The following is a 23,873-nucleotide window of genomic DNA, read 5'->3' as shown; positions in this document are numbered from 1 at the left end:
GGTAGTTTCTTGGAGGACTTTTCTAGCCCATTGATTAGAGCATTGTTAGCTCGTTTCTCTGGTTGTATTCCTCCTAGGTGAGTCTTTGCATCCTTATTAGGAGCCATGGATGAGGATGCTTGTGGTGGTTGTGTCTTCACCGAGGAGTTTGGAATCCACTTTTGATGCACATTATTCGTGTAGCGATGACATTGATTCTCGGGTCGTTGATCTTCTTGAAGCTCGAAGTGTTCTACAGAGTCATAGAACTTGTCGTCTTCTTCATCTTTTGATTCTCCACATTTCTTTGTTTGCTCCTTATTTCCAGAGCTTGTTGATGTCTGGTTCTCTTCATTTTCCTGGATTACACTCAGTGCAAAATAAGGAACGACATCATAGCCATTTTCATCACAAAACTTTGTTGTGGGAGCATCCTCCACGGCGCACACGTCCAGAGTAGCCAAGATGTGTTCCCATCCAAAAGGCTCTAACTCTTCTTCAGGAAATGGTTCTGGGATATAGTCCCTATCCTCTATAACCCGCTCTAGGATACATTCCTCGCATTTCAAGCTACCACATTGTGAAGCTCCACACATCCACATTTCTTTAGGCTTACCTAACCAAGCTGGAAGTTATGATCCTGCTACTGTGGCGGAATCAAACTCCTCAACCGGTGTTCTCATCACATCCCTATAGCTATGGTCCCTCAAGTTTATCTTTGTTATGGTTTCCATATGTCTCAGGTATATATGGTCATAACCCCAATCTTGGACCATTTTCAATTGTTGCATGAATGGTCTTCCCAGAATGATGTCATAGTTGTTCTTCTTGCCAAAGTCAACAACAGCAAAAGTGTGTTCATATTCAATGCCACAAGAAGTAACAAGTACTTTTTCTAGCAGTCCTAGGGGCTTTTCCTTGTGTCCTTCTGCAAGCTGCAGGGTCATTCATGTGGATATCAAGGCAGGTTTTCCCCATTTTTTCCAAACCTCTTTGGTTGTAATGGCCACACCAGCTCCACTGTCAAGGATTGCCATGGTTTTTACAGTATTGAATTCCACAGGAAGGGTGGTGTTTCCCTCTTCTCCCTCGTAATACTCGCCTACCTTGTTTAATGGCACTGGCCTAGTATTTAGTTGAGGCATTTCAAGCTCTTTGATGCCTTCCTCGATTTGAGTCATTGGGGTTTTTACACCAAGTTTCTCTAGACATTTACCCACATTAGCCCACATGTTTGGTCTAATTCTGAGCAACTCGGCTAACATTATTGTACAGGTGACTGGGGTAGATAGAATATCTACTAGCCCCTTTGAATCGATGGCCTTGTTGGGAGAGAGTCTGTGTGATGGGACTGCAACCACATCTGACTTGGTCTCGTACTCTCCCATGTAGGACGGTAGTGTTCTTAGCGAATGGGGTTGACTATCCATAGATTGTACAGATCCTTTGTCTCCCCAATACGATCGCACTTCTAGATTCAATTGAGATCCAGTCCCAAATTCCTCTATTGGTGGTAGAAACACTCCTCGTTCATCACTAGTCTTGTCTACTCGTCTTCTTAGGTCATCCGCTTCATTGGCCTCTCTGACTTGTTTCCACAATTCGTCAAGACCATCTATCTCTTTACAATCCTCAGGTATAGCTTGGTGAAATCCCTCGGAAGAGTTATCTGTGGTATTCAGTACTATCCTTGTTTCGAATGCTGGGTCTTTGAGGTTTGGTCTGTGCTCATGACTAGAATCTGGCTCTTTTAGTTTCTGGTTTGGTGGGATTACTTGTGTAGGCATGACACGGATCACATCCTCAGGTTTTGCAACTGGTGGTTCTAGTAAGGCTTGGGCTATTTGAATCATTTTCTGGCACATTTCAAATTTTTGCTTTTCTAGTTCCGAATAGGGATATTTCATCCACGTGTGTTCTTGGGTTTGGTTGTTTTTGAGCCTCACATCATAGGCTTTCAAGAGGGCATCTAATGTCTCATTAACCTTCTCTACCCACACAGATCCTCCTGAACTAGCACTTCTCAGTTTCTCATCCGTGGATGGTTCTTCTAGAGGTTTAACCATTTGTGTAAGAGAAGGTGCCTCCTTTTCCTCATGTTGTTTTATCTTCTCCTCAGCTTCAGTAAGCTTCTCAGCTAGGGATTTTTGCTCTCGTTCCCTGCGTGCTTTCATACTAGTTTTTCTAGCTTTCCAACTATTTCGTTTGCTCTTGGTTTTCTGATTAGGTGCGTCTGTCTTTGGTCCATCATTTTTCTTTGGACTCGTGTCACTTTCCGTGTTCTTTGTCTCTGGATTCTCATAAGCTTTCCTTTGAGCTTGTGCTGTCGTAACCACTTGAATTGGTACAACATTTTCATTTTCTGAGCTATTAGGTAGCTGAACAATCCCTAATACATTTGTCGTGATTTTCCTAATTTGGTTTGGTTTTTTCCGGCAATCGGGGATCGAGTGAGTGATGCCACACTCAAGACAATAGGCATTTACTTCAGTGATCTCCATATGAGGACATTGTTTGACCAAGTGGTTGTCATGACTTTTGTGACAATCTATCTCTGGTTGAGGAGATTCTTTTAGCATTTACTCTTGGCTATAAGCAAGCTTTGACCTAGATAAGCCACTATTTGCAATGAATCGCAATGTCCTTTCGTCCATTTCATACCTTCTTTCTTTCGACTGAAACCCAGGAGGTGGAGGTTGTACAAGCCTCACCACTCCATGTGTTTCTCTCATATTTTGTTGCTCCAAAGGGTAGTACTCACTTTGGTTGCTATACCACATTGTAGCTTGTATTGGCGTTGGTTTATTTGATGCTTCCATCATTGGCATGTATCTCATGTCTATCGGCATTCTAGCACCTGGCAGCGGAGGTTGTTGTCCTAAGACAAGCTGTGGCCTTAAAACTCCTACTGGTCCTGGCGCATTCCCCGTAATGTATCTAGGTGGAGTAGGTGCTTCTGGAACAGGTTGTACATACCTCTCCTTAGCGTTTTCCATGCTATAATAGCACTCTTCCTCCGTATGGTTCGTCCATTTTCTCTCAATTTCACACCACTTCGGCTCTCCCGAATCAGACCTTACAAGAGGAATCAACCTCTTGACCAAGTCGTCGATAAGCTTTTCTTGATCAATAGGTTTCGTTGGCTTGGCAATGGACTCACTTATCTCTGAAACACTGTGCTAAGAGGATGTGTCATCTCCTTGACTCTTTAAGTCCTTTTCTTTGTATGCCTCACAATTATCCACTAGATAAAGAACTTCTTTGATCAACTCGTTTAACGTCGTCCTCCTTATCATATGCAGATCCTTCTGAAGGCCCGCATGTCTCATTCCCTAGATAAAGATCAACATCAGTCTTGCTTGCATAGGTAATTCCGCTCTCGAACAGAGCTTAACATATCTCTTGAGCCGTAATGATGCTTTGCGTATTGATTCATTCTCTTTCTGTTTGAATCTATGGATTTGCGAGACCGTGTTGTGAGCAATGCCTTTTGGCAAGAATTTTTCAATAAACTCCTCAAACAGCTCATCTAGGGTCTCAAAATCCCATTTTTCCACCGAGTCGAACCATGTAGTTGCATCATCTTCTAGAGTCAATCCAAATCCCGCAAACTGTGTTGCAAAATCTGAAACTTCCTCTGCTCTAATCACTCTTCTAAAAGCCGCTACGTGATCTCTCGGATCTTTATCTTCGGAGTATTTTCTGTTTACCCATTTCTGGACTTGGGATGGTCTAACTCGTCCATTGTCTACAAGTCTAACCAGAGACTCTCCCAATCCTTCTGTCGTTATCGCTCTTGAAGGGAATCTTGGTGGCTCTCTTCTTGGTGGAGGCATTTGTGGTCCTTCATTGACCAAATATCCACCTCTTTCTAGTACACTCAGTGGATTTGTGCTTTCTACAACTCTGTATTCTCGTCTATACTTATCGACAACTATAGATCTCCATTGACAGTCGACTGCGTATGTGTAGACATATAAGAGCTTGTAATCCGTTATCTCTTCTAGGTATGGATGTGAGCACCTATAAAGATTGACCTCATTGTCGTCAATGTATCTATATAGTCCGTCACTCTCATGACCAATCATCCAAACTCTCTCAACAAGATGGATCTTTATCAATTGCAAGTTTGGAAGATCCATCGTGGGAGGATATTCCTCTATAGTCGGGATCTCCAAGCTTGTGTAAGCTGCGTTTGAATCTAGGGTAGACATGATTTCTGGGCTTAAGAGCTTTTTCTTGGTTCAAGTAGACTTAGTCCACTGTGTTCAAGTGCTTTGGTTAGGGAAAAGTCGAAACTATGTCCAAAACCGCAACCGTTTTCTCACAATTCTTGCAAATTGTCGCTTTTAGACACCCCTAACTTGCGGATGTATTTTGAGGCCTCAAACGAAGTTTTTTTCAAAGTTGACCTAAACGGTTGCCGTCGGCATCATTTAGTTCAAGTTTTTCTCTAAGATCTGTAGAGCCGCTCTCAGGCTACGTTTTGATATAAAAACTTTTCCAATCCGATACCGTTTGTGAAAGTTATGGCCAAAACAGTGAAATGCAGTTTAGAATGGTCAAAATGAGTCCAAATTCAAATTTAAAAGAATATTTGGGATCTCTGTGAGACTGTGAACACTCCTGTATGGTCAAAAGTATAGTTGGACCCTAAAACTGGCCTAGAGACATCCTACGCGTAGGATGTCTATATGCTCAGAATTTAACAAAATTTGGTCCACAGACTCCCCTTGAGTCTAGCAACACAATGGTATGGTCAGAATTTCCTTTGGACCTAAAAATGGCCTTGAGACATCCTACGCGCAGGATGTCTTTTTGCTCAGAATGACTTGAAATTTTCACCCCAGCTTCTCCTTGATGTGCTGATCAAGTGGTGTGCTCATAGGTTGGTTTGGAGTCCTAAATCAAGCTGGAGACATCCTACGTGTAGGATGTCTAACTGCTCAGATTTTGTCCAAACTTGATCCCAAGATTCTCCTAGTTCTCAGCAACCCAATGGTATACTCAAAATTGAATTTGGATGCCAATAGGTCAAGATTTAGGCTGCAAGAGCTTCTAGTGCACTCCAAGAGTAGGATGTCTCACAATTCTTGTCTTTGCTTGGTAAATAGGCCAAACAAGGTCCAAATTCACTTTTGAAAAAAATTCTGGAATCCTTGAGACACTTAGAACCTCCCTATATGGCCAAAGTAGAATTTTGACCACTTTATGACCCTGGAGACATCCTACGCGCAGGATGTCTTTTTGCTCTGTTTCAGCTCAAACTTGCACTGTAGCTTCCCCTTGATGTGCTAAGCTCACAACTATTTTTACTTTTTGATTCTGACACCTATAGGTTGGGCAAATGATCAAGAATCTGTTCCAAAAGCCTGATGTCTGTTCTGATGAATTCCCAAGTCAAATCAACTCCAAATTGGACCAAATTTGCCTAGGAGGCTTGCCTAAGGCTATACAACACCCTGCTATGTCCACAGTTTGAATTTGGCCTCTAAATCATGCCTTAGACATCCTACACGTAGGATGTCTAACTGCTCAGAATTGCCCCAAATTTGAACCACAGACTCTTCTTAAGGTGCTGATCACTGTGGTATGCTCAGAATTTTGTTTAGAGTCCAAAATCACACAGAAGACATCCTACGCGTAGGATGTCTTTTTGGCCTGTTTGACCCCAGACTTGTCCCACAGCTTCCCCTTGATGTCAGCAACCCAATGCTATGCTTAGATTTTAATTTGGATGTCAAAAGACCCCAAAACTAGCTGTTCTTGCCTTTTTCAGTCAAAAGTGCTAAAGTCCGCTCAATCTTCCCTTTCACTGACCCAAATGAGATGAAATTTCTCATATGCACTCAATACAACATTTAGAACATGCCTATGGAGTCACCCTATGGTTTGGTCTCAAAAATTATGCCTTTGCACAATTTGGGTAGGATGTCTGGCAATTCTCGTCTTTTGGCTTTGATCTGTCAAAATTTGGTCAAATTTCCACTTTCCAGGTGAAAATAGGGTAAAACCTACCTTCTGAACACACTGGTCAACTCAGAATTTCAAAATTTGGTCTCCAGAACCCCCTTGAGACATCCTACGCGTAGGATGTCTATGTTTACAAAATTGCAGGTTTTTTTCACAGAACCCTTGCAAATGCTCTTTTATGTGCCCAACATCAGTCAGTCATACAAAAATATCCACAAAAGCTTGTTTAATGCATTTTTACCCTCAAAAGCACACTTTTCCGTGATTTCAAATGCAATCAAGCACTTAAGCAAATAATTCAGTGCTAAATAGCTCTAGATCATAATCAGATCACTTACCTAAAGCTACTCCTACAAATCATATGGGGTTTTGCATCTATGAGTAGAAAAACGCTTCACTGCCACACACGGACTAGTAAATGCTTTTATCACCTCACAAATCACTTGACCACCAACAACTACTCTAATCCACAGATCCTAACTAAACCTATCTAGTCACAGACCCTCGGCAAGACACACGGTTCCTGGCTATCCACTTGATCCCGGAATATCCTCTTCCGGATCCACTTAAGAAAAACGTTTTCTTTAGCCGAAACTAAATCAAGCAACCATCACACGAGTGTTAGTAGGAAACCTACTTAGGTCCTTGTGTCCCCGGCAGCGGCACCAATGTTGGACGGGCGACTCACACATCCATGAAGTGCATGCAAACACTACCTAGATCAACATAATGTCAATCGAGGACATAGATGACGCGATACGCACATGGAGGAAATCTCTGTAGCTTGTCAGGCTGAGACCATCCTACACATACAACACTCTGGAAGGCCAACTAAACCACAATCAAGAACCTCAATGCCCTCAACTACACCACCTAGCCACATACACACATACGGAAGATAACTCACCTAATCATGCCAAATTCATACGAAACTTAAGGAACACCATCCCCTCACTAGGATACACCTGTCCCTAAGCTTCTACACTCAAAGCCCATCTGCGGAAAACGCGTAGGATGATAGAGCAGAATTTTGAAAGTGCTCGAAATTGAAATTTATGAGTACCTATGCGTAGCTTATGTTGCCATGATTCTATAGACTATTAGCACGCAGAAAACAGACATCGTTTGATACACTTACGGCCACAAATAGCTCGTAGATGCGTCGACATGTGCGCTTCGTCTCGCGTGGAATGCTTGGCGTTGTCACGTAGCTCTCCTCGAGCCTACAACAATGGTGCAGTCGGATCTCCAATGTGTTGAGCGAGCCGAGCGTAGCGAGTCATCTATGTCCTCACACACAGTAGACGGCAGCACTAAATTTTTTATTATGATTAAAAGTCCTTTTTTACAAAATGACCTAGGTACCTTATATACTAAGGATACCTTAGGTTTAACCAAAAAATGGGGTTGAAAGGGTCAAATGGCTTTGTATTTACAATCTGGAAGTGCCATTGCACCCCGTCTTCTGAAACTAGAATAACTACTCATTACAAATGACGTTTATAGCCATAATCTGTAGCATTTCATAACTCACAAAAGATAAGACTTTGTACGAAACTTGAGTTATGCTGTGTTGTTGACCCAGCGGTCAACATTCAATTTAAAATATGAGTTGATGTCTTACAAGATTATTTGCATCACAACTTATAAGATAATGTTGATAAGGAAAAGGTAGAAAAAGGAATACCTTTTTTATGCACATACCTGGAACATCTCCTCTGCCCAAAAATATACTTGCATGTGTATGTGGAGTGAGCTATAATTGATAGAATCTCAACCCAAACATCAAGGATTCTTGATTAGAATCCTTGTACAAGCTAGAGAGAGTTTCACCTATCAAACTCACACCAAAGTATAATTAATGAGTCAAGAGTGTGTCAATTTTGTGCTAAGAAGAGGCGATTCACAAGATTGATTTCGATACGATCGCACAAATATGATAAGCATAGTATTGAACAATGTAAAACAAAAACCATATAAGTGCATTAGTACATACAAAGCATGTTTACATATCTAACTAAAGATACTCACGAAGAAGATTGTCAGTAAATCAACTTATCCCAAAGATTTCTTATTCTAAAAGATGTAGCCAAGAATCCAAAAGTAAAAAATAAATCAATTTAGTAAAAAGCTTCTAACTCAAATGCATGGAACAAAACTTTTATTCTTTCCAAGTTCTACGACCCAAAATCATCTACAAAGCCAGCTAGTTAGAATATTAAAAACAAAATAAGTTTATTATCCTATGACTTTTTCAACTCATAATATAAATATTGACAATATAATAGGCAGTATAGTTAAAATTAGTAACTTCAAAAAACATGGATTTTCTTTTAAAATTTCTGTCCAAAAACACTATTAATATCCAAGGTCTAATATCTCTTTAGAAGAAATTCAGGTTTCTTGTGTACAATTACTGTCGTAGCTATTGTTAGGTTGCAAACTTGGTTATCTTGATTTTCCACAAGAGAAAAATTAGGGTTGTTTTAATCTACAAATTTGAAAGAATCTATACATGAAAGTTAGGAGAGTTGATTCCTAGAATAATATAACCTCTACAACACAAAGAAGATTGCATTCATAATATCTTTGGTTGGTTGTATTCTACGTTTTCCACAACAGCCACACATAAAATTATAGACATGTAGTAGTGTTAGTGTGTATACGCGCTTCACCAGGGGCACTTTTGTCCCACTGGGTTTTTCCCCCTGGACATCCGGTGTGAAAGGACACCTTATCTCTTATGGTCTCATATAAGCTTTGTAGCTCTGAGTTTGTAAATACTCTATTATTCTAATACAGAGAGATAGACTACAGAGATCTCGTACGCAAGCTCTGTGTCTTCTCCTTCTCCATCTTCTTCCTACTCTGAGTTGCTATCTTCCTTCTGTTTCCTGTTTCATCATCTTCAACAATTGGTACAGAGCAAGGTGATTTCCAGATCCTCTACTTGCGTTTTTGCGTCCGCGCGCGCAATCACAGTTTTCAGGCAGTTTTTGAAAAATTTGCTCGTGGGAGCATCCTCGACGTTCCAGGAGTATTCTCAAAACGCGACCTAGGGTTTTACCCCCCTTTTGAAGCCGTTCAAGCCCTCAGAATTTTGTTATGAGCAGCGTAGCAAAAGTTACTTTTTGGAGGCGTTTAGATCAAGAGGGTGTGCTTTTTGATAGATTTTCTTCAAGTAAACAGTTCTTTTGGGAAGCAGCTTGTCTTAGCTTTGTGCTGAGATTTTGTGTAGAGTTTTGCTTGCATTGGAGAGGAGATTTGTGAATCTCTTGGAGGTTCTTTTGCTCTCTTGTGTGCATCCACAGTATGGCTCAATCTACGGAGAAAGAGATTTTTTGTGTGTTTACATCCGAAGACAAATTGGATGGTACCAACTATTCTCTTTGGTCTTTTATGGCCAAAAATGTTTTGGTTGGTAAAAGATTGTGGGATTATGTCTGTGGAGATGAAGTTCTTCCAGGTAGCATTGCACCTGCCACGCCTGGTCGTGGTGCAGCTGTTGGTGCAGGACCCTTACAAGTCACTCCAGAGCAAAAGAAATGGGATACTAAAGATGCACAAGCTATGGCTGTGATTGCCTTAACCATAAAGAGGAAAATCACACCACATATCAGATCTTGCAGAACTTCTAAGGATGCTTGGGACACTCTACAAGCTATGTTTGGAGGAAGAAACGCTGCGAGAATAGAGTTTTTGAAGAAACAACTTGACAAAATACAGATGGACGAAGGTGACGATATCGTCGAGCATCTTACAAAAATCAAGGATCTTAAAGAGCAATTGCTTAGCATTGATGAAGTGATTCCAGAGAAGGACTTGGTTTCCAAAACACTCAATTCACTACCACCATCTTATTTGACTTTTCAGACTTCTTTGACTCTGTCTTTATGAGCTAATCCTGAGCCTCTTCGTTTTGAAGAGTTAGTGGTTTTGCTATTGTAGGAGGATCAATCACGTAAGAAAAAGTCTTTACAGGTGGATGGTATGGATCATGCTCTTGTTGTACAAAACAAAAACAAGGGTAAAGAGAGTGCTCATCACTCCAAGTCTGGTGCAGGACAGACTTCAGAGAAGTCTAAAGGTGATTCCGACAAGTCCAAGAAGAAAGGTAAATGTCACTACTGCAAGAAACCTGGTCACTACATTAGTGAGTGTAAAAAGCGAATTGCTAAAGAAAAGAAGAAAGAGTCAAGTTTGGTTGTTTCAGCTTCTAGTGATTCTTCTACAGCTAAAGAAGAGTCTGCAAACTTTGTGCAGGATTCTTATGCTTTCTTAGTATGTTCATATTTTTCTGCTTACAGTGTTGACGAGACACAAATGATTTGGTACTTTGATAGTGGTGCATCCAGGCATATTACTTCAAGGAAGGATTTGTTTTGTTCATTGGATGCAGCTCCAGCAGGAAAGAAGGTGACATGTGAAAATAATGCTTCTTATCCAATCAAAGGCGTTGGTAAGATTTTGATTACCATTTCAGATGGTTCTGATTTATGCTTGCCAGATGTCTTATATGTTCCAGGGATCAAGAAGAATTTGTTGTCTGTATCCTCTCTTGCAAAAAATGGTCTTCGGGTCATTTTTGAGGATGACAGATGTGTTGTACGAGATCGAGAGAATGGTTATTCTCTTATCACTACAGGTACACTGGAAAATGGACTATTTGTGCTAGATCGTTATGAAAAGCAGATTCAGGTATGTATTGCAGAAACAAAGACTCAGGCCATGCAGGATGCTGAGTTGTGGCATGCTAGATTTGGGCATGTTGGTTATGGAAGTTTGATGACTTTACAACGTCATAATATGGTGCATGATTTGTCTTTATTGGAGATGCCACCAAGACATGTATGTGAAGGTTGCGTTCTTGGAAAGATGCACAGATTTGCATTTTCGCAGGATGGTTCAGTTAGAGGGACACGAAAGTTGCAGCTTGTACACAGTGATGTATGTGGTCCTATGAGGACGCCATCTATGGGAAACAGCCTTTAATTTGTGACCTTCATTGATGTTTTGTTGGGTGTATCCACTCAAAGCAAAGTCAGATGTGTTTTGCAATTTTTCAACATTATGTCGCCATGGTTGAAAATGAAACAGGTTGCAAAGTACAGACTCTTCGTACCGATCGAGGAGGTGAATACATGTCAGGTGCATTTAAGGATTTTTTGGGAAAGAAAGGCATTAAACACCAATGCACTATGCCATACACACCACAACAGAATGGTGTTGCAGAAAGGAAGAACAGGTCTTTAATGGAGACGGCTAGATGTATGCTCAAGGCTAAGAGTTTGCCTCATAAGCTATGGATGGAGGCAGTTGCTTGTGAAACACATGTTTTGAACAGGTGTCCTACTCGTGCCTTGAAGACCATTACTCCATATGAAGCTTGGTATGACAGAAAACCTTCAATCAGTTATCTTGGTGTTTTTGGTTGTCTTGCTTATGCTCACATCCCTCAACAGTTACGTGGGAAGCTTGATGATAAGGCAATCAAATGTATATTTGTGGGGTACAGTAGTGGAAGTAAAGGTTATATACTTTACAATCCTGCTACAAACAAGATTTTTGAAAGTCGTGATGTAATTTTTGCAGAAACTACTGCTCAACCTATGGTTGCTTTTGATGTACCTCATATGCAGACACATGATGTATTTGAAGGTTTGCTTCCTTCTTTTGTGGAGAATCAAGAATCACAATAGGTTGATAATCTTGATCAATCTTTTGATCAGCATGTGACACCTCATGATGTAGAGGAAATTGTGCGTGAAGAGCAAGAAGTTCTCAGGGAAGAAAGAACCTTGCCTAAATGGGTTCAAAAAACTTTGCAGGATAGCAAGTTGGATGCACCGTTACCACGAAAAACACGTGATGGTACTACTTTTGGCAGAGAGCAAGTAGATTTGGCTTGCTTTAGCACTCTTTGTGATGCAGATGAGCCTGATTCATTTGAACAAGCTTTAGGGTTTTTTCGGTGGAAAGATGCTATGCAGCAAGAAATTGATTCTATTCATAAGAATCATACATGGGATCTATGGACTTGCCTACAGGTAAAAAGCCTATTGGTACAAAGTGGGTATTTAAGGTAAAAAGGAAACAAGATGGTACTGTTGACAGATACAAATCAAAGCTTGTGTCAAAAGGCTATGCGCAACAGAAAGGCATAGATTATGATGAAACCTTTGCTCCTACTTCTCGTGCGTCCACAGTTAGATCACTAGTTGCAATTGCTGCTCATCATGGTTGGAAAGTGCATCAATTGGATATCAAAATTGCTTTTTTGAATGGTGATTTGCAGGAAGAAGTTTATGTAAGTCAACCAAGTGGTTTTGTTGTAAAAGGTCAAGAGCAAAAGGTATGTAGATTGCGTAAAGCTTTGTATGGTCTCAAACAGGCTCCAAGAGCATGGTATGAGAAGATACATACTTATTTGATTGGCCAGGGATTTCAGAATAGTCCAACAAAAAGTACTTTGTATGTCAAAAAGAGAGATAGAGTTCTCATTATGCTAACACTTTATGTGCATGATATGCTTCTTACAGGCAATACTACAGATGAAATTGAAGCGTTTAAATATGCTTTGAGAAAAACCTTTGAGATGTCTGATCTTGGTTTGCTACATTATTACTTGGGTATTCAGTTTGTACAATCAGAGGATGGCATATACATGTTGTAGGCAAAATATTTGCATAAAATTTTGGACAAGTTTGGTATGAAAAATTGTAAACCAATCTCTACACCCGTAGAAACTGGATCAAAGTTGAGCATGCACGATGCTGGAGAACCTTTTGATGTATATACTTACGCAGCAGTGGTTGGTTGCTTGATATATTTGGCAGGCAACACTCGTCCAGACATTCAATTTGGGGTTTCACAAGAAAGCAGATTTATGCACAGCCCAGGTATGCATCATTGGCAGGCTGTGAAGCGCATACTTCGTTACCTTTCAGGTACCCCTAATCTTTCCATGTTCTTTCCAAGGGGGGATATGTATGGAAAGCACAGTTCTATGCAGCTTCTTGGTTACAGCGATTCAGATTGGGCTGGTGATTTTGACACATGACATTCCACAAGTGGGAATTGTTTTTTCTTGGGAAATGCATGTATATCTTGGCTAAGCAAGAAGCAACCCACAATGGCTACATCAACTTGTGAAGCTAAGTACAAGGCAGCTTTCATGACAATAGTTGATTGTGTATGGATACGCAGGTTATTGGCAAATCTTTGTGAGTGTCAACGGACACACACTACCATTTTCACTGACAGTCAGATAGCTATGGCAGTTGAAAGGAATCCAGTATTTCATGCAAGAACAAAGCACATAGAGGTTCACTACCATTATGTCAGGGAAAGGCTACATGCAAGGGAGATCACACTAACTTACTGTCCTACACAGGATAACATTGCACATCTATTTACGAAGGCGTTATCACGAGAAAAGTTTGAAGCTTTCCGAAAAGCTTTGGGCTTACTCTCATACACATGATGATCTGCTACCTTGTACAAATTCACACTATCACTACAGGGGGGATTTGTAGACATGTAGTAGTGTTAGTGTGTATACGCGCTTCACTAGGGGCACTTTTGTCCCACTGGTTTTTCCCCCTAGACATCTGGTGTGAAAGGACACCTTATCTCTTAGGGTCTCATATAAGCTTTGTAGCTCTGAGTTTGTAAATACTCTATTATTCTAATACAGAGAGATAGACTACAGAGATCTTGTACGCAAGCTCTGTGTCTTCTCCTTCTCCATCTTCTTCCTACTCTAAGTTGCTATCTTCCTTCTGTTTCCTATTTCATTGTCTTCTCCTTCTCCATCTTCTTCCTACTCTGAGTTGCTATCTTCCTTCCGTTTCCTGTTTCATCATCTTCAACAAAAATTGAGTTCCCGACATTTTGGGTTAACATCCATGGTTGTCCCATGACATGGATGCAACTACCCCTGCATAGAATCTTGTGTAGCCATTGTACCCATTGTTTCACTACCCTATTGACAACATCTATCTCCTCCTCTCCTCCTCCTCTCTTGCCTTTTCAAACTCAAGTATGTTGTCAATGGCACTACTGACAACCACCAAGTTATGCCCTCCTCCTCTCTTGTCTTTTCAAGATAATTGTGTTGTCAATGGGACTAATGACAACCACCAAGTTATGCACTCCTCCTCTTTCTTGCATGTCCAAGGTTCCACATAGTTTGTCCCCATATAATAAAGGATGGTGATATGCCCTAGTCTCTAGTTGTCTCTAGTGTGACACAAGCATGATATAGAGGTAGGGAGACATTATTAATATTATGCAATCTATTATGATTGAAACTCTTCATGAGAGAGAGAGAGAGAGAGAGAGAGAGAGAGAGAGAGAGAGAGAGAGAGAGAGAGAGAGAGTGGAAAGAACCTTATTATGAGCCAAGCAGAGAATGATTCTGATTGTCCTTAGAAGAAGAGGTAGTGGTTGGAATGAAGAAGGTGGGCTAGAGTGAGAGGGGAAAATACATTACCAATTGTCATCCTAATCATCATCAACATTTTGGGAGAATGTTGGTCATATACATCCCTCCAAAGTGATTGTGGTCATGACTTGTAGCAGTAGAGTCTTACCTCTAGTGTAAAGACTAGGATTAACAATTCCAAGTCTAAAGAATTAACCATGTCGATTTGTTGTAAGGTGTATCTAACATCAACAAATCCAAGTATCTATATCTATTGTAAACTTGTATTAATCACAAAGTGGTATTGACAAGCTTGTATCCTCATTATTAACTTGCTTATGAAAAAGCACATAGTTATGTGGTTCAAATTTTGGGAATTGGTTTATTAGAAAATATCTTGGAAGATACATGCATTTGGATGAAATGGAAAAAGGCAAAGTGATGACAAGTGGTAGCCCTGGTGAGGGAGGCAAGTGGCAAAGGAGGCTGCATGAATGAGGAGACTGCCATGCGGTGGTGCAGGTGTAGTGTGATTTCTTTTAATCATGCAAGGCTCATATACTAGGCATGCCCCTCTTGCGCTACAATGGTTTAGGCTAGTGTCTTTGTCTAACATTCAAGGTTTTGAGCTCAATTGTGAGCCATTGCTACAGAGTGCGATTGAATAAAATAAGACTTGCACACAAATTGAATCTGCAAAAATTTGTCTAATAGGAATATGTGGATTGTAGTATGTTTGCACCACAACCAAAAAAAAGAGAAAATCAAAGATACTTTAGTAGATTCTCTCTCCCTCTCGCCTGATCAAAGCCTCTGCCTCTTTTTCTATTCCCGGTGCTTAATCTCTCTCTCTCTCTCTCTCTCTCTCTCTCTCTCTCTCTCTCTCTCTCTCTCTCTCTCTCTATGTGTGTGTGCAAGGTGGGGCCAAGGAGAGGGCGCAATATGTGTCTCCACGAGGGAAGAGTTTTGGGACAAAGAGGTTGCAAGGATAGGGTTTGGGGGAGGCACCTCTCCACCTGTGTGTGTGCAAGGTGGGGATGAGGGCACAGAATAGCAAGTGTGTCGCATGAGGTAGAGCTTTGACTTGGATTTTCAAAGGGATGGCCATCTTATTATTGATTGAATTTATTTTTGTTTGATCCAATAGGTGCTACACATTTTGAAGAATCAACAAAACTTCTCTCTTTCACTCTTAAATAAAAAGTGATGCCATTTTTCAAGCTTTGCATGAGGTGCCATTTTGGGACTGCTCTCTCTCTCTCTCTCTCTCTCTCTCTCTCTCTCTCTCTCTCTCTCTCTCTCTCTCTCTCTCTCTCTCTCTCTCTCTCTCTCTCATTCCGGAGTTTATGATCAAGGTAGGCTGCACAAAAATAGAAGCTCGCATATAAAATGCACGCAACATAGTTTGCCAACCCCAAAGCCTACTAGAACATTCATGCTCATTAGTAGCAAACAATTTCATGGTCACCTAGATCAAATGGCCATAAAACACATGCTACAACTTCATAAAGTTAAAGCACCCAAGTTAATGTTTCCGACCTCAAACCATGGAATATATATGCCATCTATTCCCCTTGGAAATAAAAAATAGTATTCACAAATACCATATATAAAGTCTCCTCACTCATCATATCATGTACATCATCCTTTACCATCCCCTTAAAAATGGCATCAACCTTTTCATCAAGCATCATCATATACTTATGCATAACCAAATCATATTCTTCACCCATTAAAAAAAATTCATTCATTTCAAAAGTGTCCAGCTTAAAGGTAAGACATCTTCTACACATAGCTTAATCTCCTTAGCAAAAGAGGATCTAGAAAGTTACCATGAACCATATTATCATTACGCATCAAATTACATTTCCATGGCTTCCCACATAGCCTCAAGAACCATCTTATGCACTTCATCATTGACAGCATGGATACCTACATCATCATAGATAGAATCATGAAATTACTTATGGATAGTCTCCTCATTACAAGGTCCACAGCATGTTCAATAGCAGCATCATTTTTTGTCGTAGAACCAACCATACAATATACTTGAGAAGCCTCTTCTTGGGTATAATCCTCTTGCACATGAAAAGCTTTGTTGATGTGCAAGTCCTTTTCAACTAAAACATAAAGGAGAGGGACAATCTATATCCACTTTAGCATCATACAAGCTCCTCTTCCAATGCACGTGCATATAGTAGACATGACATTTATGGTATCCATATCTTGATTCTCATCATGATCCTTTTTTGGAACTTCACTAATTTCATTCTTTTCCTTTCCATTCATTTTCACATCCATCGAAACATCATCTTTGCCATGTGAAGCACCATTAAGTGGAAAAGACAACAAGGATGACATGATTTGTACATTCTTCTTAACATCTTTCTCCTCATTATATGCTTGTTGTTCTTTTGCAAGAGAAACACCATGATATAATATTGAATTAGAGGCTCTCTTTGTATATACATCAATGCATGGAGAAACCTTTGGCTTCACATCACATGCAATCCAAGCCCTCTCAATCTCTCTAGTGTCCATTCCTCATGCTTTGCAACCTTTACTACATCCTCAAATGTAAGCCACCTTTTTAGCTCAACTTTGAATCTCAAATCAGCCCTTAAGATTCGCATAAACATGGTCAATTCAAGCATAAGAGGAGGACTCATTTCTTAAAACATTACAATATTTTCTCCATAACTCATTAAACTACCTCACATGCATATCCATTGTTTCATGTTCACCTTGCATAAGGCTCTTGACACAAATACCTACCTTCTCTAGATCCTCACCTTCTTAAACCTCTCAAGAAAATCCTTCTTAATTGCATTGTCAGTCATCACCATGGAGATCGAGATGATTTCAACTACAATTTATATTCATTGTACCATGTCCTTGCATTCTCTTTCAAGCAAAAAGTATATATATATTCAGCATAACCAATGGATCTTCTTGATTTGTAATCAAACAAGAAAACTCCATCTTTTCAATGAATGCATCAACATCCTCGCCTACATTACCATAAAAATTTGGAAATTCTGCTATCACATCAATCAAAACCTATAACTTGAAGGTCACGTGAAAGAGTTTTGCGGTGGAGGGCATCAAAACATTGTTAAGAAAACAAGAAAAGGGGCACCTCTACAACAATGTATCCCAATAGTCCTCAATATGCAAATTCATCACCACAAACCATATCAAAATAACTCCACAAAACCACAAGTCAAAGACAAGTGATCCCGTGGGAATTTACAAGCACATGCCAACTTAGAAGACCACCATGGAAACTAGGAAGAAGCACCTGCCCTAGCATGGATTTACACCACATACCAACCAATGCACTTGAAAAAAGATCTTCTCCATTTTGAAAAACCATAATTTCAAATTTTACATATGTCACAAAGCATGTAAGCTTTCACAACTTGCTCTAGATCAAATTGCATGTAGGCTACCATATCATGTACCCTGCAGGGAACATACTATAGCTTCTAAAGAACAAATCCAAAAGGGATGCTTTCAAGGTTAAAAAAATTTCTAATTTTTTTACAACAATTTTTTTGAAGATGTCAATGTTTGAATCTATGCATTACTATGTGAAAAATTGATGCAAACAACAGGCTATATAGCACTACTACATAGAGAGAAGTTAGTTGAGGGCAAAAGAATTATAACGACAAAAAAACTACAAAATTTTGATTATAAGATACCACAGTGCTTGCTTAAAACTCACATCTCATATACATAGATTAGGGGCATATAAAAAAAATTCAAACTGCACACACTTGCCCCTATAACGGCTGACCTACTAGCTGGGTGACTTGACGCACATGTACATGTGCCTAACATACCAAGCTAAAAAGGCCACAAACTAAACTCATAAAGACTCTCATATAATTCCATGGCATCACCATATCTACGATAAGTACAAAAAATGGATCTTCAAAATAGACGTTTAGGTTTTTGGTTGAAAATTTGTAAAACCGGATGTCTACTATCGTTTCTTCTTGGTCACTCAAGTTATCAGAGCATTCATTGTCTACGTCTTCCTCTCGTGCAAAATGCTCCGAAGAGTCATAGAACTCTTCAACCTCTTGTTTGATCAATCTATCACCCCTGGGATGTTCTGAGGAAACCTTTCCTAGGATTGTATTGACCATAAAACACAAAACCACATCATATCCATCCTTATCGTAGAATTTTGTTGTGGGACCATCTGAGATAGCACACACATCTAAGGTTTCTAGAATATGAGTCCATTACAATGGCTCTAATGCTTCCTTCGAGAAAGGTTCAGGAATATATATGTCATCTTCAAGAGCCCTTTCCAAAATACACTCTTCTCTTAAAAAATCTCCATCTGCTCTCGCGCTACCTACATTTGGTCACGTGGTAGCTATCTCGCCTTTGCTGCCAGCTATGTCCTCTTGTGCCCTGCCACCTGCCTCCTTTGTAAAATTTCCCTCACCGTCCACCTACCACAAGTTGCTTGCCATCTGCCTATGACACCTAGTAGGCCTCTACTTTTTCACTTTGATCACAAAGAGGGTATCTTTTAAGATTCCTCCTAATAAAATGCACTTCAAAATTGGAGCAACTTGCTGACGTACTAATGGTGCACCTACTACAGCTCTATCTTTAAAAAAGTCCAATAGGTAGGAATATCCCCCGCCCCCCAAAAAATAAAATAAAAATCAATCTCATGCCGTATTCGTAACTCTACACATGAGGCCTCCCCCCTCCTTGGATGGCCCCATGCCTTCTTTCTCTTGCTCCTAACACACACACTTCTCCTCTTCTCCCCTCCTCTTTCTACAGCATCCCGCAATCATTGCATTCCAAGAGACGATGTTCCAAATAAGAAGATCCTCAAGCACTTGTTGTGATTTTTAAAGTTTACCACACTTAATAAACATGTCAGTCAAGGCATTTCCAAGCACGTCATTCTTTATCAACAACCCCTAACTAACAATATCATCCTCAATTCTTTTGCCCAAATCAACATCTTGCATACTAGCACATCCCTTCAAGATGCATGCATAGGTGATTGCAACTAGAGAGGCGCCCTCCTTTTGCATCTATTAAAAGGAGTCATACCCTTGTTGGGAATATCTTGCAATTGGTGTGCGTCAAGATAGAACCCCTCAGAGGAACCTCCTCAAGCACTTTTTGTGCTTTCTAAAGTACATATTTGGCAAACATGTCGACCTAGGCAGTACCAAAACATAGTTTCTTTGCAATAGCCCCTAGCAAACAATATCATCATTAATTTTGACGGGTAGCATTAGCATCTTGCATAATGCCACATGCCTATAAGATGCAAGTGTAGGTGATTGCCTTCCAAGAGAAACCATCCATCGAAAATAGAGATTGATTCTTCACACACACGATGAAAAAAAGGGGACCTAGAGTAAGGATAAGTGATTGCAACTAGAGAGATTCCCTTGCTTTGTATCCATGTGATTTCATTCAGAGAGATGCCATCCATAGAAATAGAGATTGAGGCTTTGTGTGCGCGGATGATGGAGAGCCCCCCCTTTTTCGTAGATGCTTAGAGTTTTATTGCAATGAGTGGCTAGGCCTATGTGTCTCTATTCTTGGCCTATGTGTCTCTATTACCCAGGTCCACGAAAACTTCATGTAGCTCCTCCATTCAAATGAAAACCATAAACCTAAGGCAGCTTGGTGACAGTGGCCAATGTCTGCCAAAAACCGGTAATGTATTTTAAACCGGGCCACATACTTGCTCACACCAAACCTATCTGTCATACAGGTTGTTCTTTTTTCCGATGGGATGCATCAACAGCGGATTACACTCCCATCGTCGATCCCTTGACTTCCTCAGTGTCACTTATGGACGAGGAAGTGCGGGCACAAAAGCAGGGGCGACTGAGGAAGTCGAATGCTGAAAAGTAAACGAGGACAAAGGGGGGAGTAAACAAGAGCTTACTTTATAATGGTATTAGTTGGCAGATGTTTCAACAAACCACACACACCTGAATGGTTAGCTCGCCAAACAAGCATTTTCACATGAAGAGGATTTTGACTCTTGCAAGACATCTAGTGCATGCTGTATAGGTGCAGGAAATTATTTTTGTTGAAAAATATGTGATGTTAGTGACAAACCTTGAAATTGTTTACAAGAAGACTTGAAATCTAGTAACTCTTGTTTGAGCATCAAAATCAAAATTCAAGCTCAAATTTCATATTTGAATCCTCATACATACACACCACAACTGAGCTAGAGGAAGTTTTCGAGGTAAAATGGGATTCAAAGTGTCACATATGTATAGATACATGTGTGTGTGTCCTTGTATGACTACATAACCTATTACCATACACACTAAAAGATCATAAACCAACACACCAACTTTCACAATCATATGCGTATAATACACCTCCGTATAATGCCCTCAAAGTGTTCAGCAAACAGTACATAGTCCGGCATGGTTAAAAACAACAAGAACTAAACACATAATTAAAATAAACAGCCTTTGTTATCAGGCATTGAGAAACTATATCCTAGAGAGCAGACAGCAGCCTGCAAGTAAGTCCCTACACGCACAGAGTCCCATATAACCATCCAGGTATATAGCTTCAAGCACTCAGACAATAAACAGCTCATTGGATTAACAGTAAACACCTGCAACCAGGCTTTTACATTTTGTATCCTCTCTACACAACCTGCATAATGTACCCTGAGGACTACCTGTCCTCAACATAAATCATTACGCATCACTGAACATCATCAGAACCAAAAAAAGTCCTCATCACTCTACAGCGAGCCCATAGTCTCATGTACAGTATCATACGTACCATGACCACATTCAAACAGATCTACATACTAGCAAAAATCGCTGCATCCCAGATAAACAATGTTGTAGGCCATAAATATCTCAGAAGCTCCAGACAAACAGCACCCCACATCTGAACTCTTCAGCAGGGCGGATAAACAACGTTGTAGGCCATAAATAACTCAGAAGCTCTAGACAAACAGCACCCCACATCTGAACTCTTCAGCAGGGCGGATAAACAACGTTGTAGGCCATAAATAACTCAGAAGCTCCAGACAAACAGTACCCCACATCTGAACTCTTCAGCACGGCCTGTCCAATCAATATATATAAAATGAATACAGGCAACATTCAAACAATAAACAAATAAAAGCAACAAGAGTAGCAGGTGTACCTGGTAGACGGGTCATCTTCAATGTCAAACTTCGCCGCCTTTCCAATACAGAGAAATATTTGGACCTGTTCACGCGACATAGGCCCTCTATGAAAATAAATTCTCCCATTGGCGGCCTGCAGTTCAGCCAATTCTTTACCTGCGTGCACATGCTGCGAAAGAATGTTGTATATAGTATGACAGTGCGCTGCTTGCTTCCGCACATCTTGCGGTGGAATATTGGTGTGCTTCTCTACGCAAGCAGCCAAGTTCGGAGACCACTTGAGGATTTTTTCCCACAAAATGGAAGCTTTGTTTCCTTTAGCACGTGCATATGTTGCAAGGACCTCCTGCATTCTCTCGAACAACCCACGTGTATTGTTCAAACCCTTGGATCTAAGGAGGTCTACCTCCACATATGCGATCAGCTTGTTTTGATACTCAATTTCTTTCCGTTTCTGTTTACAGGCCTCCTTTTGATATTCAATTTCTTTCTGTTTCTGTTTCCAGACCTCCTTCTCTAAACAGGACACGTCCATGAGGCCTTGAAAAAGTTCCTTCCCGGAACTTGTGACATGCGGCTCCAAGGCCGCGAGCAGCTGACTGGATGATCGCGGATGCAATTGATCACCGAGCTCCTGCTTGTGGCAGAAGCCTCTTGAAGGATGCAGCAGGGCCCCCAGGCGGCGGATAACCTTGCGAGACGCCATTCTCCTGCAGAAAAACTGGCTCAAACCCTAATCCCTAAACACGCTCTATCTCTATGAGAGTGAGAGACCAAACTGTCTCGGTACAAAATAAAAAGGGAAAATTACCAAAATACCCCTATAATTTTTGGAAATTCCCAATATACCCCTCAAATTTCAAAAATTCCCAAAATACCCTTGTATCTATTTTCGTTGGATCTTCAAGATTTTTTAATCTTTATTCTTGTTTGACAATTGAGATCGGTTTTTTAGTGCTTATAAGCGCATGTAATTTTTTGCAAATCACCTCCCAAAAAAAAGGTAATTATGTCTAAAAATATTGAAGAAATTCATCTCCAAAGCCTACATAACCAACTCAATTTTTTGTTTTAGCATCTTGTATGGTAGACAATCACTCTTCTTATGAAAAGCTACAAATTTTTTGTTTTTGAAGAAATTTACTCTCACAATCAGGGGTATTTTGGGAATTTGGAAAATTTGAAGGGCATTTTGAAAATTTATGACAAATTATAGGGGTACTTTGGGAATTTTTGAAATTTGAGGGGTATTTTGGGAATTTCCACAAATTAGAGGGGTATTTTGGTAATTTTCCCAAATAAAAATGAAATAAATAAAAATAAAAGCTAAATAGCTATTATCATGGTTCACAACTGTTTAGGGTAGTACAATCCGAGTGTATGAACATCAATGTTCGAGGATATCCGGCATTGGGCTCTATTATTCGAGGATGTCCAGCATCGGGCGCTGTCTGAGGATGTATTGTATCGGTCACTATAGAATATTGTCAATGTCCGCCATGGTAAGTACCTTTACTATCAAGCTAAAGTGATCCATATCATCTACTGTAATCTCTGTCAATGTTGTGAAGTACCCCCAATTGTGGGCGTCTGGATCTCCGTAGCTCAGTAGCCTCTGGGCTCTGTTGTGTGGTCTGCCCCTCTGTCTGCCAGTAGGTGGTCTAAAGAATTTTGTAATCTACCTTGAGATTGTCTCTCTCCTGATCTCCAAAGCAGCAAAGTCAATGAAATCGCCCCTGTATCTCATGATATACAAAACAGTGACATATGTAATGTAGCTCTATCTCAAGCTCCAAATGGCATAGCTGTCATATCCTATCCTCTGTAGATATCCCCCTAAACCTGCGAGTCTTGACCTCAAGTTGATGTGAAGAGGTGCGTAGGTGACCAATAGCGCATCGTATCCCCCGAGATAAATGTGTTTCCATGTAACTAGGTCTAGTCACAAACCCGTCCTCCGTCAGATGGAGAAGATTCTCTCTACAGAAAGCCATCTTCATGCCCACTCTCGTGTCGGCTAAATCCAAGTCCTCCTGGCATTGAGCTGAGATAGGTCATCCTGATGGACGAATGAGTCTGGCAATCTTTCTGCCCGTAATAGACATAGAGGGTGCACCATCCAAAGAATACTAGGCAATCTATCCATATTGAAACCGTGCAACTAAAACCATGATGTTATCTTTCCATACCAATGAGTAGTATCCCCCTGCAATGCTAGCTTTCGGGAAGACTCAAAAGCTAAACGAGCATATATGTGTCTAGGGAGGTCCCATAAATTGTTCAAAAAAGAAACTGATATGGTGAGTGCCTCGACCACAAGTGAAGATG

General features: G+C 40.4%; 1 protein-coding gene across 1 annotated transcript; it reads right to left on the bottom strand.

Annotated features, from left to right (window-relative positions):
- Positions 1 to 20,982: 20,982 nt before the first annotated feature.
- Positions 20,983 to 22,310, bottom strand: LOC147464690 (uncharacterized). Its single transcript, XM_086509967.1, has 2 exons — positions 21,563 to 22,310; positions 20,983 to 21,480 (listed from the first exon to the last, which is right to left on the bottom strand). Exons 1-2 carry the CDS (start codon positions 22,249 to 22,251, stop codon positions 21,471 to 21,473), a joined length of 699 nt encoding a protein of 232 aa, XP_086366093.1. The 5' UTR covers positions 22,252 to 22,310; the 3' UTR covers positions 20,983 to 21,470.
- Positions 22,311 to 23,873: the final 1,563 nt, after the last annotated feature.

Source organism: Adiantum capillus-veneris, chromosome 1 (assembly GCF_014529385.1).
Source record: "Adiantum capillus-veneris isolate H3 chromosome 1, ASM1452938v2, whole genome shotgun sequence".
NCBI classification, from domain to species: domain Eukaryota; kingdom Viridiplantae; phylum Streptophyta; class Polypodiopsida; order Polypodiales; family Pteridaceae; genus Adiantum; species Adiantum capillus-veneris.
This window is presented reverse-complemented; position numbering and strand designations above follow the sequence as displayed.